The sequence below is a fragment of the Trachinotus anak genome, unplaced genomic scaffold (assembly GCF_046630095.1).
Source record: "Trachinotus anak isolate AG129_WGS33_773 ecotype Australia unplaced genomic scaffold, CSIRO_AGI_Tana_v1 ptg000028l, whole genome shotgun sequence".
NCBI classification, from domain to species: domain Eukaryota; kingdom Metazoa; phylum Chordata; class Actinopteri; order Carangiformes; family Carangidae; genus Trachinotus; species Trachinotus anak.
Window position 1 is genome coordinate 5,992,476 of NW_027273879.1, and position 18,787 is coordinate 6,011,262.

The 18,787-nt window shown below is 40.3% G+C and overlaps 1 protein-coding gene across 1 annotated transcript; it reads right to left on the bottom strand.

Annotated features, from left to right (window-relative positions):
* Window positions 1-4,226: 4,226 nt before the first annotated feature.
* On the bottom strand, window positions 4,227-18,693 carry pdcl (phosducin-like). The gene is made up of 14 exons (XM_071466763.1): window positions 18,467-18,693; window positions 18,294-18,377; window positions 16,020-16,136; window positions 14,251-14,391; window positions 14,012-14,155; window positions 13,493-13,674; window positions 13,214-13,297; window positions 12,568-12,814; window positions 11,501-11,787; window positions 10,897-11,044; window positions 9,994-10,352; window positions 6,628-6,811; window positions 6,054-6,235; window positions 4,227-5,376 (listed from the first exon to the last, which is right to left on the bottom strand). Exons 1-14 carry the CDS (start codon window positions 18,471-18,473, stop codon window positions 4,813-4,815), a joined length of 2,730 nt encoding a protein of 909 aa, XP_071322864.1. The 5' UTR covers window positions 18,474-18,693; the 3' UTR covers window positions 4,227-4,812.
* Between the last annotated feature and the right edge of the window lie 94 nt (window positions 18,694-18,787).

Below are 18,787 nucleotides of genomic sequence, written 5' to 3' on the forward strand. Positions count from 1 at the left end.
TCTTATTGACAAGTATTTAGACTCTTTACTCAGTTGTTAGTTGAAGCACCTTTGGGAGAAATTACAGCCTTGAGTCTTCTTGGGTATAATGGAGCAAACTACACACCTGCAAAATGAATTAAATTATTATACATAGTAAGAATTTAACATACATGTTAACAGCTGGACTTAAAAAAACACTTCTTTACATAACAAACATCGAGCTATTTGCACTCAGATGTTTGAAAAATCTCCTGAGAAGTCTGGAAAAGGCTGGAATTGTGAAATGGAAATGTGTAGGAGCCCTGCAGAAATGCACTGTAAGCAGTAGAGATTTCTATGAAAACACTTAAGTTTCTGCAGCGTGTTCATATCACTAACCATTTCATTGACTTGCCTTTGCATTAAAAACACATCAAATGTGAATGGTTTTGCTGTTGTGGCTAGTAATAGGTCATTAAGGGGGCACTTTGGTTTTACTGACCTATTTCCTGTGAAGATCTCAGCACATCATCACGTACAAGCTGTTTTAAAAGTTTAGGTGAAAACTGCACAGTTAAGTTACTCAGCGACTTCAATTGCAGCAATGCATTCTATACTCAACAAATCTCTACAGGTTTTTCCAACTATTTATACATAAATGACCTGAAAGCACCTGGTTTCAGTTCACTCTCTTGACCCGATGTGCCAGTGATGATGAAAATACATGTGACAGAAATGAGATACAACTAATTAAATACTGTGAGCCTGAGTGTCTGCATTGATTATCCGTGCCTTCAGTGTGGTGCTTTTTGTCCATATTTTCTGACTTTTTCTTTTTTTTTTTTTTACATAAATTCCTAAAGAATGGAACATCTAGTTCTTAAGACTGTACCCTGTCGAAATTTGAAGCATATCATTTTCATTTGAAGTACATCATATTGAAACATATTGAGGCCTCGTGCTGTAGTCACTGTGCCCGCTGATGTGGAAACATTGGATAGATTTTAAAGCAGCCCACTGGCAGCTTTCCACTCATGGCTTTGGAAAGAAAGCACAAACTGCTGTCACCTCCCCTTCAGTTTAAGCTGATAAAGTATCCTGCACCAATCATTTCTGTAGTGAAACACGTCTCTTTCACACGAGATTCAGATAAACCGAAGGGAGAGATGGCGTGGCGTCTGTGACGATGTGAAGGAGGCTGTGTGCTGTGGACACCATGAGAGGATTAAGGCCGGCGCTTTTCTTCATGCCGCTGACTCTGCTGGTCCTGCAGAGTCGGAGCTTTGAACTACAGGATACAATCCATGCACTGATAGAGGAGAACATCCACCTCCACGACCAACTGGAGAACCTCACCCAGGCCCTCAGGGAACTCAAACGGATGCTCTGGCAGCACTCAAATGGTACTCTTTACTATTTATATATAATATAATATAATGTATAATGTTATTTAATAGGAAACTCATTATAGAGGAAAGTTATGTAGTGGTGCAACATAAACCTCAATTAGAAACAGCAATATTCAACAGTATTTATAGTAATAAATCAATGGATTCCTCATGGGATTCATTACTTTAAAAATTCTAACTAAGAAGATGAGGTTCAGCAAAATCACTCAAAAGGAATTACTGGTTCTGTGTCTATTGTGCAGATTCACTGTCAGAACTATTTTGTGACAAACAATATTACCAGCTCTGAACTTTTTCTCCTGTAATAACAAACATTTTTTAAACTAAAAATTCTTTAAAAGGTTGTTTAGGTACAATCATTACAATAAATGATGTAAAAAGAATTATTGTTATTCATTACACATTAGTCTCTTAGCGTGATCTATGCTATGCTGCAACCTTTGATCTGCGCTGAACAACATTACTTACACAGAATCTAATCTATAGACACAGGATGTGTAATATTTGCCCTCTGGTGCATTGTGTGAGAACTTTTCAAATGCACATGGGTTGAAAATGTCTAGTCCGCCCAAGGTCAAAACAGCCGTCTGTTTTTTTCTTCGTTTTTAGTCCTTTCCCTTACTTTCATTTCCTGTTGGTGTCCTGTCTGTTTTTCTCTTAATCCTCTTCCTGCTGCTTTTTATTCACCCATGTTCTCCCAGAACACACAGCATTAACTTTCTCTTTTCAGTTGTTTGACCTCACCCCGAGGACTGAGCCACCTGTACATGACTTTTCTCATTTATTTTTCATGTATTGTGACATAGGGAAAAGACTAAAACACAGCTATTCTCTGTGTTCAATACAGACCCAGAGCATCACGAACACCACGAGCATCATGACGAGAATGTTCAGCGTCTGTGGGACGAATGGTCAGAACATGGTGTGTATCGTTTCCTTGCCTCGAAACATTTCAGTGAATTCAGATTCACTGCACTGAGCAGGCGAGTTGTGAGAGAGGCCATACCATTAGTTGGCATTGATTTCAAGGCCTGCAGTTAGACTTCACATGTCATCTAAGCTGTAATTATCCCAGAGGGATAATGAAATGATTGGTTCATCAACTCTGCCCCACACAAGCCTTCCAGCAGCACCATATTTGTTGCACACTTGGATAGTAAAGATAAAGCTGCTAAGCACACAATGCATGAGCTGATGTGACCGTATTTCTCCTTTCCTGACAGGCATCAGTGCAGAAACCCATCTCCTGTTGGAGCATGCCTTCTGTGGACATGACCTGCACGGCTCAGCTGCTCCCTCCCTCCGTGAAGAAACAACCCCCCTGCTGCTCACATTGCCCTGCCTCACCCTGCTGTTGATGAGATGTTTGTAGGCTACGTGAGCCTGGTGTCCGCTGACGGGCTGTTTTCCGGGCCGCTCACTTTTTTTCATACAAAGTATAGTTAATCTCTCATGGCCGACGGGGATAAGTGCAAACTATACTGTGTGATTTCATATAGCTGAATGGTGAGTTTTGATCTTGTTACAGATATCAGCACTGACCCTGGCTCTTCCTGTTCAGAGTGATTATCGAGTGGACAGGATCGGATGAGTTGACCTAACCACAATCTGTTCGACAAATCACCTCTGGGAAATTTACTGAACTGGAAAGGAGCCTGTTGATGCTGGTGTATCATCACAGAGGAAGCTGAATGATAGCAGGTTAAACCCTGCGTCTCATCCAATTATTTCTATTGTGGCTGTGTGGGCAGATGATTTCTTTTTTTTAATGATCTTTCAGCTACTTGTGTAGGAAGTGTTTCATCAACCATATTTTTGTCATTATCATAGTGATGATAATGGGAGATATTTCTATAATTGTCTATAATGCATTAGTTCAAAATTTAAGATGTTACCACATAAAACTCCTAGTTTTACTATTATTCTCTCTAATAATTTAGGCTACTGATTTCAACTGTGCAGCTATAAACACTGAACTTTGAGCAGTTTTGATTCCTTGAGAAATTTTCATGGGTACAGATATTTTTTCACAGCATATACACAGCAATAGGACTAACACTAATAACTCTAATTTACTACTGCTTACATCTGTGTTTAACAAGTCAAAATGTCTGCTTTAAAAATGTCAACACAGTATTCATCTGAGCTCATCTATAAATACAATAAATCGCTACTAATGGGATAAACTCAGGCATCCCAGTGTGTTTAACCTGTCATTATTACTTTGATTACTCAATATTAAAGCTGCATGTAGTGATATTTTGGTCACTTGGGGGCAGCAGAAGAATCTGTAAACACAATGACATATTATTGCCTTATTAAGCTATTATAGTGAATGCCATTGACTGTGTTTGCAAACAGTTGCTTACTGGTGTTTACACACCCAGCAGAGGCGGTTGCTGTTTTATTGAGTTGTTTTTGATAAGCAATCGCCGTCAGCACTAACCATTGTGAAATGTTTCCTGTGTTTTGGCGGCTGAGTGCTTTTATTGTGAAGCACACCTTATCAGAGCGGTATCAAGTAACTGCCAATGCAAAAGCAACATTTCCCATAGCTGAAGAGAGTGAACTATAAACAGTGAGGTGGATAATCAATTATGCTTGATTACATCCATCATTTCCTGTGAATCTCTCATGCTTGCGTATGTAATTTAAATTCAGTGCAGGAATTTCAGAGTCACCATTACCAATACAAAGTGCTATAGAGAGGTAATTACCGAATGTAAATACTTTGAATAGGTACTTTAAAAAAATGCCAACTATTAATTGCATCAAAAATAGGGTATGATGTCATGAAAATCTTCCTTTTTGTTTTATTGGACAACTCTGATAAATAAATATACAACAGGCAGTGAGTCCAAAGACTTTACAGTTTATTCTTCTTACTATTTGAAATGGTACAGCACATATAAAATTTAAAAAATTAACTAGGAGTCAGTTAGGGCTGAAAGTTTCGTATTCTACAGAGTGACACACATATAATACAATGAAGATGCATTGGAAACAAAACAGGGCAATGTGTTTTTACACAATGAATAAATAGTTGACAGTCACAGCTCAACCTACATCTACAGCATTCTCACAAAAGGTCCTCGATAATGATAATGACTATTTACTCTCATTAAATATAACGTGTAAATGCTTACAATGGAATGACGATAGCCCACCGGACCATGATGCCTATGTTTTGTGTGCATTCACTTTTGGTTCTGCCTCAATGCTGGTCGTATGTTGCTGTGTGAGTAGTAAAATGGCAATCCTGGCTCAGTCTGTTATCACTGCAGGGGGTCCACATATGTATATATATATATATATATATATATATATATATATATATATATATATATATATATATATATATATATATGTTCATGATCTATCGTCCATGCAGACTGTGTACACATGTTTCCAAAGCATATAATGAATGTTAGACATCATGGCTCTAGTCTATATCAAGGTCAGAGTCCTCATCACTCACAGTGTTCTGTATGATGGCTCCATTGCGAACCGTCTTTGGGACGATGGGGGGCTTGTCAGGCAGCAGGCCGTACTCCTGCAGCAGGGCCTCCAGGTCTACAGCAAAGAAATCTTCCCCGAGCTGGTCTGTGAGCCGCACAAAGTTGCCGATCAGGTCTCCTCCTTTGTACACGAGCAGAGCAGGCAGAGCGCTGTCTCTGAACAGTGCGCTGGTGCTGATGGCCGAGCTGCGTACGCTGCAGAACTTCACTAGCGGGTATTCCTGGGCCAGACACAGCAGGCTGCCACTCATGGCTTCACAGCCCGGGACGTCCGGCTCGTAGATGTGGATCATGACCAGCGTGCTTTTGTCCTCCTTGTCTAAAGCCTCCAGGAAGTCCTCTCCGCTGTTAAGCTCATAGACCTGCTCAAAGCGTTTACCGCGGCAGAGCTGACGCCGCATCTCTTCAATGCGCTGCATACGGTAATGCTGGAGAAAGTCTTCATCATCCTCCTCTTCCTGGAGCATGTTGTACTCCTGCATGGTCATCTATGGAGAAAACACACACAGTTAAAGGAATAGTTCAACAATAGTTCCACATTTTATGAAAGGAATTACAAGGTTGATACTACTCTCGTGTCTATATGCAGCTGGTTAGCTTAGCTTGGCACAAAGACTAGAAATGGGGAAAACAGCCAGTCTTGCTCTGTCCAAATGTGACACATAGTATCTTGTTTGTTTATTCTGCACAAAATCTGAGATATGAAAACGACAATTCACAATTTTTCATGAAGGTTATGTGCTTAAGAATTTACTGCTGCTGGTCCAGGTAATCAGCGGAGACTCCACAAAGTTACTGTTCCCAGCCAAGAAATGGTCTGATACATACATACAAGTTTCTTCCCACAATGTCAAACTTTTTCTTTAAAAAGAGCAAACCCACGGGCTGCTCTTTTCACAGAAGGACCAATGTATCCCACAATGTATTCATGGTAGTCTAACCCAATGACAAGAATATACTTAGATGTGTGAAATAGTTGGCAGGTGCTTGAATGCAAAGTGAAATGTGCCACAAATCCTTAAGTAGACAATGTCATAAAACAGAGGATGAAGGTGCAGGGATTTCGACTATGTTAATCAGGTTGTCTGTCATTAATATCTTGCCCTTATTCAGCCATTAGCAAGATACTGATGCACTGCCAGTATTTTGTCCCCATCCTACTTACTTTGCCTTGAATTTTGTCCTGCAGTTCTTTTTGTTTCTCTTTGTCTTTTTCCAGGTCTAGGTCAGAGCGGCAGGTCATCGACAGCTTCTTGATCAGTCTTTCCATTTCTTTCTTCTGCTCTTGTTTCTGCTCCACCTCCAGCTGCTTGAATTTCCTCCAGTCATTGATTACACCCTTTGGTCCTGAGAAAGAACAGCCGGTGTCTCTGTCATCATAGTAACTGCTGTAAATTTGTACTACGCTCTAAATAAATATGATGTCCATATGATTGATAAATCGATGGATCAGTTAGAGTGGGAAACCAGTCATGCATCAGTGATGGGAAATACGCAAAAAATGATCACTATTATTGCTGTTTCAGACATTTTTACATCACTGATAAGACACTGTATAACTAAAAATTCTTACAAGTCACCACACAATGTGGTTTGTTGTAAGTGAAGCTGCAATTGAAATTTAATTGACAACTCTTCTGATGATCGGTTAATTAGTTTCTTTTTATTTATGGGTCAGTAAATCAATAATGAAATACTAATTACTTGCAGCTCTATTTGTGTGTATTTGTGTTAGTTACCTGTGTTGACAGCACTTCCATCGGCGCTGTAGTCTATCTCAGGCTCATTGATGTTAGCGTCCCGGATGGTCTTGTTCTCCCCATCCTCATCCTCGTTGTCACTGCCTTCATCCTCACTGCTGCTGTAGTAGTACTGCAGCTTTTCTCCCAGTATCTTGTCATCCAGAGTCGTCATGACAACGGTTCACCTGAATGAAACAGTTACTAATGTGTTAAACAGGATACTGATACAACTCTAATACAGCTTTGGCCAGACACAGCTAATCTTAAAGATAAGATGGTATTATTATGTTTCTGTTTATTCCGATTATCAACATGACTGAGAGCTCCTGATCCTTCATCTTTGTGCTGCATGAAAGGTAAAGTGGGTCTGTTAAGCAACATCAATATATCAACTAATCTAATGCAGTTTTTCTAGAATTCATTCAAGAATGCATTAATAAACACAGCAAACTCCATTTTATTTCATAATTTAACTAGAGCTTCAACTACTGCTGAGAAAATAAACAAAGAAATTAAGTACATCAACATGATTTTTTATATTTTTTACCAGATTAATGAACTGCCATTTGCCTCATTACCAATGTTGCAGCTTCACAGATAAAACCTCTACAGATTGACAACACTTTTATCACATAATAGTCAGAGAGCGTGCATCAATCAATGAAGCGTAATAATCCAGAGTGACAGCCATCCAAGCTGTCATAGAGTTTATTTCAAAAATAGGACATCTACACTATACATAGCTTTTACTAAAGTGTGTCAATTTAAAACTTAAGCTTAAAAGCCTTTAGTGATGCACTGAACCGTATGTAAGCCAGCCCATGTGCACAGATGGAGAGGCCAGGAGGTAAACACCCCCTCAAAATCCCCCTCACTTTGACAGTGGTTAGGCAGCAAATTACAACATAATAGTGTGCCACATTACTGCGTACATTTCTTTTGCTTTATTTGGCTGTCATCCGGTGACAATGAATACAAATATCTCTCCCCTGCCTTTGAATATAATGTCTTCAACACATGTAAACAGAGGGCCCACAGCCAACACCTATGAGAATCCCTAATGTGACAGCTAAATCGGCTAGTTATTATCGTTAGCAAAATGTTAACTGTTACAGTTATTTTCTCAGGTACCTAAACACTACTGGAAAGAGGATAGAGACAATCCAATTAGCTTGTCTATTCCGTAGGACAAGGGCCGAACCAGCAGACTCTGCCTGCGTTTGTGAAAGTGAGCTAAATTAGCGTTAGCCAAATGAGCTAGTTCTTACGCTGACTAGTAAACATTAGCCAGCCTTAAGCCAAGTGTTACTGAACCTACTGTTATACGTAACTCGACTCCTACATTATACACGACAATAAACGCACACAAAATATCACTTGCTCGTCGATATTTAGTTTTGTGATCTTACCTTGAATTTATGGCCTGCTAATGTAAGTGAAATGTCACCAACTCAGACCGCTCACTCTGGCTAATCTGCTAGCTTTAGTCGCAAGCCACGCCCCTGGACTGTGCTGCCTTCAAGGTTCACAGTGGTGTCGTATGTATGAAGAAAAAAACGCAAAGACAACCAGGATTTAGCTCAAAGGTGCAATTTAGGCTATATTTAAGGTGTGAACATACTTAAAGACGCGTCACTTTTAGTTATAATTAATTTATGATATTTGATTTAACTTTATAAATACAGATATTTCCCCAAATGTGCACATTTTCGTTCTTTATATCTACCGTATTGTAGATTTCGACTTTACTGAGAGCACGTAAAATCAACATGACAATATGATCCATCCCAGTGACGTGAGAAATGCTGCATATTGTTGCATATATGCAAATACGTAAATCCTGAAAATATAAATGATTCCAGTGAGGTATATCATGGTCAAACATATCACCTCAAATTTGGGACACATCATCTGGACTATTATGCTTAGTTTATAATGAAGATTTGAAGATCTGAAAAACTGTGACATAATAATAGAAAAACTTCACAGTGTAAGCTTCACACAGAAATTATAGAGTGTCGAGAGAAGAGGGCTGAAATATTTCTTAAAGAGAGTGCAGATGTAGACTGACAGCACCCTAGATATGAATAAAGGCTCTCTCTTTTTTTATTTATTTATTTTTGTTTTTTTTTGTTTTTTTTGCATTTTCTGCTTTATTTGATAGAGACAGTAGAGAGAGACAGGAAAGGCAGGGGAAGGAGAGGGAATGACATACAGCAAAGGGCTCAAATAAAGGTTCTCTCAAATTTGAGGCTGCAGATGAAAATCACATCTTTTCTGCTGTATGAGCACCACAGGTAATATAACAGGCATGTAAGCAGTATGAACTCAACAGAAAGGGAAGACGTATTATTCACCCACCAATCTAACCTGGGATGCTGGGAGTGATATTATGCAGTTCCAACCTTCACAACTAGAGAGCAATATGGTTATGAATAAGACACATAATACTCCTGCTAACACAGTCATTACTACTACTGAAACCACTGCTGATGGCACCAAAATTGCCAAGTCAGACATTTTTTGACTTCATTATTACTCTTTTTCTTTTAGATATTTACCATTATACCATTACCATTTCTTTTAAATAGTTATACTAATAATAGAATATGAGTTCACACCCTTTTCTAATCACTACATAATTAATCTGAAAAGACATAGCCTATACAGGTGTCTGTGCATATGTGTTTTCCCTGACATAAATACATCCATATGTGACCACAGTTTACCTAAACTTTAATGTTCTAAGCTATGACATAACCATTGTGTCAGTTTTATGTGTCTTTCCACCCTTCTGTGATTCTCTCTTGTTGCCATTAGTTTTCAGCCTCAAGCCAAAAGAAACACTGGATTCATGAAAAGCAGTGGGTGAGAAATGGAGGAGGGGAAGGAACCTCATGAGACGGTGGTACAGAACAATGGGTCGTAAAAACAAAAATTGTAATCACTGCCAATCTAAATAAATGGTCAATAACCCAGTTTGTGTCTATAGTTTTATTTCAATGGATGGTTATATTACATTGCAAAAAAAAATCTTTTAAAATAAACCTAGACATACCTTTATTACAGTGACAGTGTTGGTATTTCAGTCCTCAGGCACTAAGAATTGAACAAAAATCATATGTTTATGTCCTCACTGATGTGTTTGTTTAAGTGTGAGACAGAGACTGAGCAAGTTAAGTTAAGTTGTTTGATTTAATACTGAGCTCTGTGTCCTGTGTGATTCTCCAGTGCTGTTCAAACAGGCATTACTGTACGCTCTCCACTCAAACATCTTCAACAGTTGTTTGTTTTTTAGCAGCAGCCTCTTTTATCTTCATACATGCTCTCAAACCATAAACTTCTGGTGCCTGGAAAGGGTCATAGCTCATCGGACAATTCTTTACTGTCGCTTTTCCCTGTCTGTGATTGCTCCTCTGTTGGTATTCTAAACGCCACATAAGGACACGTCCTGGTGTTCAGACAGACCAGTTTCTTTAGTGTGGCAGAATTCACTATGTCAAAGCCGACTTTGCCTCCAAAGGTGCTGGGCTTCCAGTAATCTGGAGAACATATAGGGTTTCCCATAAGTCCTTTAAGAGAGAAGGGGGCACCCATCTCCACCATGCTCTCACCAAATATGGACCCCTCTCGTGTTTTCTCCAACATCAAGCCGGGATAAAATTCAAGAGCATCAATGTCACCGTAGAATTCTTCCAGTGCACTGGCTATCTCCTCGTTATCTGCAAAAGGTAATCAGCACAGTTATTGTACAGTATATCTACATTACAGTACATCACACTAGCAGCATGGTGCACATGCACATGACAGAGTTGATCAGTCAGGTTGACTTTTTTATTTCAAATGCTATTGGACAGATTACTATGTAATTTGATTCAAATGAGACCAGAGGATCATCAGTGTCACCATGAGGCAGGAATTTGTGGTTTGGAGTGAATGATCAAAACCATGAAATATGCTACAAACATTCATGTTTCCCTTAGAATAAATTACAATGCAATTTGGTGATCCCCTGACTTTTCATTCAGTGTCATTGTTAGTCCAACTTTCAATTTGTGCAATACAAACATACATTCCCATCAGCCTGTGCTGTACTTTGCAATGGCGATGGAGAATACTCTTTAAAAAATGTCAAATTGAGCAAATGCCATTTATTCCAAGAATGTATGTTGAGCTGCTCTCATGGACTTGTAAAAGCCGTAAATCACATGGGGGAGGGATGCACTTCGTGCTGTGGGGTTTGCCCACAGAACAGTTTTTTCTTACCAGTGAATTGTCTGAACGATGTGTACGGCTTAAGGTTAAAACGTTTCCTGTACTCGTTGAAGGGCTGCACACGGAGTTGGCGGGACTCCTTTATGGCTCCCACAGCCACCCTGGTCACCACAGCATTGATGTTATGGCCCCCACCAATCTATAGAGCAAAAGTTCTCAGAATTATTAATCGAACATGAAAAATAACATAATTCAAAACACAAAACGGAGGAGTGGAGGTTTTAAAATCTGTGAGATGTTAACTTTATCCAAATGCCAGGTGCATAACGTGAGCATAATGCTCATCCTTCACACACAAACTGAAGCAGTATGAAATTTTAATTTAGATTCAGTTAATCCCACAATACCCTAAGTTATCTACTTGTGATCATGCCAAGTATTTACAGGGTACAGGTCCACCAAAACAGGAACACTAAAAATGAAAGCCAAAAAAACACTTAGTGCTATTTGAAGCAATATGGCAGGTTCTTTGAGTTATGACTTAGTTATAACAAGAGGAAAATACAAACAACTGCACACTAAACAGAATTTATTTCCCTTTGCATATTTACTATGTTCCATCATTCTATTAGTTTTAACATCTGTGGTTTGTTACCTGGCCAGCAACTTGCCGAGAGAAAGCGTCCACCAGCTTCTCAATGCCGTAGTGTGTGAGAACGGAAGTGTTGAAGAGGAACTGTGTGTATGACAGTTCATCTCCGTTAATAAAGAAGATGTCAGGCATCAAGGGGTGCCAGTGGTAGAGCTGGCTGAACTCCAGAGCAATACGGTTCCCGTACTGGAAATGGGAGTTAAACAGCAGGGTGGGGTCAAACTTCAACTGCAGCAGGTAACCACTGAGGTGCTGCACGTACTCCTCTATCACGATTTTTATTGTCTCACCTGAGAGAAGCACGCACGGACACAAAGAGGGAGGGCAAATGAGACTGAGTCACAATTGGACAGGTTCGAACTCAAGGTGACTCTGGGTTTATGTGGAAGTCTGCTAAGATGCAATTAAAACATGCCATGACATTTTGGGAACGAGAAAACTGATATCACTCTCACGTCTTTAAGCTTAATGTGAAGCTTCAGTCAGCAGCCCGTTAATCATAAAGGTAGAAAACAGAGGGAAATAGCAAGTCTGGCCCTGTCCCAAAGTAACAACATCCACTTAACAGCTAACATCTAAATCCTATCCATTAACATCTTAATATCTGGTTTGTTTAACCTGCACAACGCTTCAAGCATAAAAACAATTTGTGTTGTTATGTGCCAGATTCTTTCTCTTGGCTAAGTGCAGTGGTTTCCTGGAGTCTTGACGTCACCATGAGGTTGGCAAGCAACCAGCAGAGTCCAGGAAGTTACTGCAGCCAACCACATAATGGTCCAGCATAAACCTCCCATTGTCCACACTTAAACAAGGTCTGACATGTTACCTGGTGAGCTTCAGAGGTGCTGGTAGTCAGATTCTGTTACCTTTGGGCTGACCTTGGCTATGTTTCCCCCTGTTTCCACTGTTTACGCTAAGTTAACCTAAACTATCCAGCTGCTGGCAGTAGTTTCAGTTTCCATAGACACATGTGAGTGGTATTAATCGTCTCATTTAATTCTCAATGAGAAAACCAGTAAATCTATTTCCCAAAATGTCAAACTATTGCTTTAAAAGTGCAGCTGGCTCACCAATGATGATGAGGCGCGTGGTCTGGAACAGCTGTTCATCATCCCAGGTGGGATGCTCTGCTTTCAGGATGTCACAGACTCGGTTATGCTCTCTCAGCCACAGCGTGGCGTACATTCCCAAACCAGGAAGAAGTCCATACACTTCCTGACCAATAGCCATCTGACCTTCAGGGGGGACCCCAGGAGGGTAGCTCATCTTAACGGGTGCTTCAGCTACAGAAGGAGGGTACATCTCGCCGTCAAATAACTAATGGTGAAAAAAATAGTAAATAATAATTACACAGAACATATCACTGCAAAATGTTGTCTTTTCTAACCCCTCCCACTTTATCTGACTCTATAATCCTGCTGCAACATGTCATTTTTAAAAGTATGTTAAGCACATGTACATCTATGATATTTGACAGATGCTGCTCAGAATGAATGATTAATGAATGATTAACTAATTAAAGAGTAACAGATTGCTTGTTTGATAAATAAAAATTACAAATTCACTCTGTCTTTGGAATGTAAACTAACCCTAAGCCTAACCCAACCGAAACTAAAGGAGAACTACATGTTTAATTTTTGTTCCAATCTTGAGCAAACATGTTGATATAAGTCTTTGTCGATATGTTTTCTCTATTCACAGAATCAATTCTTTCACCTGATACTTGAGTTTTCCATCTTTGTGAAGCCTGAGCTGGAGCTGACGTTCCAGGTTGTCTCCATAAATGTGCCCTGCATCCACCTGCATGTGTCACAGGCGACAAAAAAAATAAGTAAGAGGAAGTAAGCAAATAATACCTTTGCATATTTTAGTTACTAAAAATTCACATTAAAAGCATAAATAATGACTTTTCCAGTTGCAAAGACAAACATTAGAGCTACATTCTGTTGGGTTTAGTATTATTATTAAATGAACGAAAGCTCTGAGTGGACTGACCCCATGTGCTAGAGCCTTAGTGAAACCCACGCCCATGCGATTGTAGGTCTTAAAGAACTGGTGGGTGAAGTGCTGGGCGAAGAAGGCGAACATGAGGTTGGAGCCCTGGGGGTCAGGTCTGAACGTCCTTCTCTTCAGCAGCCTCTCAACCAGCAGCTCAGGGTCAGGCAGCCCAGCCTTGCCTGCACAGAAACACCACAGAGTCACACGCAGCACAGGACACAGATACACCACGCCTCTAGTCATAATACTGAAAAAGTGCATCTGTGAAAACAGCACTGATACAGTTAACACATCACACTGCACTTCTGAACCATTCAAGGTCAATAATCTGCATACATGCCACTGTGGTGAGAGGTTTAGTTTCACTGTTAAAACACTGGGCAGAAGATATCTTCTGCATTTTACTGATGCTGTAACACACTGTACATTTACTCAGGTAATAGTCTTGATTTGTCCGTAAGAGTGACACCTTTCACATTAGCACAGCTTTAAACTTAGCACAGATCAGTGGCTAACCTTTGACTCCCAGAGGTGTAGGGCAATCGTCTGGCACCGGAGGCAGAAGTCGAGTGTAGTAGCTCAGATTATAGTAGGATTCCCAACTGAGGTAGCTGTACTTTGAGTTGTAGGTTGGGGGGCTGGGTATTAAGTTGGCCCTAACTGTTCATAAAAAAAAAATCATGTTATCAAGATACATGAATGAATAGGCTAACAGCTGTGAATGAATTCCTTTGAGAGAACTGCTGTCCCCAGACCTGTTAGAACCACCCGCATGAGAACCTCCCGTAGGAAGGTGTGGTTAATGATGTCCCAGAGCCAGCGGAAATGAGTGAGAATATAATGCACCACATCTGGACTTGGCTTGAAGAACTGACGCACTCTGGTCCAAAACTCCGCTGTGAAGAAAAACATACTTTCGTTACTGGAAATTAGAGGCGTCTGGGAACTGAAAGTGGAAATTCACTCAGTATAACAAAATCATTATGTCATCCTCCGACAGGACACTCTGCAAGTTTGGGCTTGGTTTTGTAGCGTCTGACAGGTCTCTACAGGCCTCTGAATCTCCACCCACATCATTTAGTTCAGTCTTCAATTCAGTCTCATATCCGATTTGGCATCCTTTGCAACTGGGCAAAGGGCAAGGCTAAAAACTCCAGGTCAGCTGTGTCAGTTGGTTTGTACTAATTAAATAGAAGCACAATATATATTAACTAGCTTATTAAGTTCTTGCTAGTTCTAGGAATTAATCTTGGTCAAAATACAGTTTTAATACCTTTATTATTTCAATTTTGTCCCTTATGTTTAATTCCTTAATTAATTTGCATTTAATCTAATTACCATGCAGCAAATCTGGGACTGTACAGCAGTGTAAAAAAACCGCCGAAATTGTTTTCTCTGCTGCTAAAATGTGGTTTGCTGGAGCAGGTGGTGGTGATTGTCGTTTGCAAGCTTATAGCCAGTGTTGTGTTTACAATACTAGAGATTATGATACGTTCCTCTGATCAGCACTGCTTCTTCAGGGCAGTCTAGATGATACATTGACTCACAACTGCAAAGTGATGAGACAGTCCCGCCAGACAGTGATTAGCTGGTTAGCATGCTAATGTCAGCAGAGTAAAAGTATTGCACAACAAGAGTTAACATTGGCGTTGCTTTCCACCACCGGAGACAGCTCTTGGCGAGTGAAGAGTTGATGTAAGTTTGATACCAAGTAAACAGCTGTTAATGCTGATGTTGGCTATGTAGCAACAGCAAAGCGTGCAAATAGCTCCTTTAACACATGGTGGGTGTTTTATTTGCTGATTCATGTAGTTTTTGATCTAATATGTTTACATTTGGCAACAAGAAAGCAAATAGTTGAAAAATATCAAACTATTCATTTAACAGAATGAATAAAATGTTAAAGATGTTTTAAAGTTGACTCTGTTGGTAAATTAATGGAGCTATGTGTATCAGGCTATGCGATCTTGCGTAAGAGGTATTCGTTTATGTTATCACTCGAGCCCATTTTCCCTTATCCTGTTTGACTTATCTTTTCCTTCCTTCTACTCCCACTCCTCCTTTTTCTTTTTTCCCTGCACAATCAAAGCAATGGTTAATTGTTATTTTGCCTGGTGAGGGTGACGTAACTACATAACTGTCAGCCAAATACATCACATCTGATTAAGGACTACAGTGTGTGAGGGGTACTTGTTAATGAGAAGCAGAACAGCAGAATTAGTAGGTGCTTCAGTGAAGCAATCAGCAGAAGCAGCTCTGATCCAGCTGGACTCTTCCTGGCAGTTGCTCCTGTTTCTCCTATTTTTCCAAATATTTGGGTCTAGACAAGATATCCTAACTCTGTGAGCCAGGCTGTTGCACTATTTCCTGATTTAACAACAACAAAATGAAAGTCTTTCCTTAGCCAAACACCTGGCCCCTTCCGTTTTATGTACAAAGGAATAACAGAATATTTCAAATTCCCCCCAAGTGCAGTAATAAAAGAGAATATGAGAGCTGGTCTCATGAGGATAACTGGACTTACGGACAGTGCAGTTTTCTCCGTAGAAGCCGGTGAGAGTGCAATCACACTCATACTTGTCCTCACCATACCTTACACACACACCCCAGTGCTGACAGGGGAGATAACAACATGGGTTCACTGTGGAAAACAAGAAAACCTCATGTCAAAAGGCAGGCAGATCTCATGTGGATATGACATTTTAAGAAACTGAGATATTATCTTGAGAATATGACAACATGACTTTACATGCAAAAAACATCTGCCTTGGATTGGATTACCACCTCTGCATTTCTCAGAATGAGCCCTCAGGATCTGCTTTTATAATTAAAAAAAAAACATCTGCCAGTGATGTAATTCCATTTAAATTCCTGCTCCTTGTGCAGTTCTTGTTTTTCTGGAGTTGTGTACAGACTATTGTAGAAACTAGCATTTTGAAAAAAGACAGATAATTGCTGCATCATTGTAGTACAAATATTCCCTGACAATTTCTCAAAACTGGAAAGAACTGTGGTATCTGGCACTACCAGCAGAGACTGCAGGAGGTTCCTGTACCGGGCCAAGAAGGAATTTGGCAAATAAGCAACCAGTAGACTGGTAAATTACACAAATTACGTATAATTGGTTAATTACTGAGCTTTAGAGGTGCTGGTGGGTGTATTGTGTTACCTTCAGGCCTTCAGACTACCTGCTTCCTCCTGTTTCTGGACTTTGCGCTGAGCTACGATGAGCTTATATTTAAAGGATAGACATGGGAGTGGTATAATTTTTCTCATCTTACTGTGCCAGAAAGCAGATACGCCTATTTACCAAAATTATTCCCTTCAAATGACACTTTAAGAGGGATTCAGTTTAAAACTGACATTTACAACCACACAGCTTTAACAAAGACAGAAATATGACTACCTCTGTCATAGCTGTCTGAATATGTTGTGGTTATGTCTGTATGTGTACCTTAAACGTCTTTATAAATCAAACAAACGAGTGTGGGAAAAAAAAAATGAAACACTTTTGGTCCGCCACATGAAAAGCCCTTTGTTTCTACACACAGAAACAAAAGGAGGGAGAGGGGATGGGGTCGTCTAAAAGACGTTTGACAAGACACAACAGGAAGAATTTATAAAGAAATTACTGCCTCTTACATGATGCCAGATAAGACTCACTGACAGCGTTGATTTACGCACAGATAAACAAACGTGTGATGTTAAGATATGCAGGTTATGTGAACCATGTCATAAACTAGCTTTCCAGCAGGGAACTTTCCATTTCCATGCTTTTCTACTTCCCAGCAGCACACTCAAAGACCACAAGATCACCATCTAATTACATAGACCAGGAAAAGTTCAAATCTGACACATAAAAGGGGAGGTTGACCTCACGTTTGCCCTTTGTATTACAGGTTCAACTGTGGAAATGCATCACTGTCTGTGAGTCAACAGTTTATGCAGTGAGTTTGTCTCCTGTGACTCAGTTAGTCTCAAAAGCCTGGAATGCAAGTCTTCTCTTAACCGTAACAACCCTCTCATTCACAAATCAACTCATGACGTACATTAAAAGCTGAAATCAGATGTGAAAGAATGAGTCGGTGAAACTTTTTCACAAGGGTGTGAGCTTATAATGTTGGCCTGAGGGCAGGATGGTATATTGTGTATATAAGGGGGGTGGGGGGTGGGGGGTGGGATATGCAGCCGCACAGGTCAGGCCGCATATCTCCACAGGTCAGGCAGGAAAAGTCTGTTCGGGGGCTTCACTGCAAGAAATGCGGGGTCTTGAAATCGTGGCTTTAAGGAAACTAAAAGATCCAATAATGAGTTTATTATATGAATAAAATGATCTTATTTTCTCTCACTTTAATTTTAGCACAAAGAACTTAAGAGGATTCTGAAACAAGCTGATGTGTGTTGAAAAATTCCAACATTAGGACTCATGTTGAAAGATTTCCCTTAGTATAATCTGTCAAACATGACATCTTTTTTTTCTGCAGTGCCTCTTGGAGTTGATGAAGTCATATAATTGTCACAGGAGCAGGCCAGTAGGGGCTTGTCTTTGTTATCAGGCTCACAGGAATGCTTAGTAGCATGGTGGCAGCTTTACTCACTGTACTCAGAAGAAGACCTGATAAAACTGCAGGGAGAATGAAAACACAGGGGTGCAGGCACATCGATTCAAACCCTCCTGAACATGTGCTTCCTGCCTTGAGTCCGGCAGCTGCTGAGGCACGAAATGTTCAACTTAGCAGGTAATTATATTACAATGCAGGCATAACAGTGTGGCCAAACCCGCTGACCTCTCACCTACCTGTGTTGGAGGTAACTTCATCACCCAGACATGCAGGCTCCCGCAACAGCAATAGAAGAGCCCAAACTGACCCTAGGACAGAGGCTACAGCAAAAAATTGAAATCAATTTGTGTTCAGGAGCAGAGGAGTAAAACACAAAGCAGCCACAAGAGCAACAGTCAGTCATACTTACATCTCATTACAGCAGCCTCGGTTCAGGAGAAATTCATTCCAACTGATAAAACTGAAGAAAAGTGCAGTAGTCCAGACCTTGGCTGGTTGAGAGCTGTACAGAGGAGATCCAGTTGTTAACAGTCAGTCAGTGAGAGTGACAGAGAGGCAGGACCAGCAGCCTGGCACGTTAACTCCTGTCTGTGAGTGCTGCAGCTCTGTCGCACAGCGCCTGTACCTGCCTTCAGAAGGGGAGAGGGAATGTGGGATGGTGACTTCAGTCTTTTGGGTGATGGTCTCCAGCTCTTTGTTGCCCCCTGCTGGTACAAACCCATGGGTGACT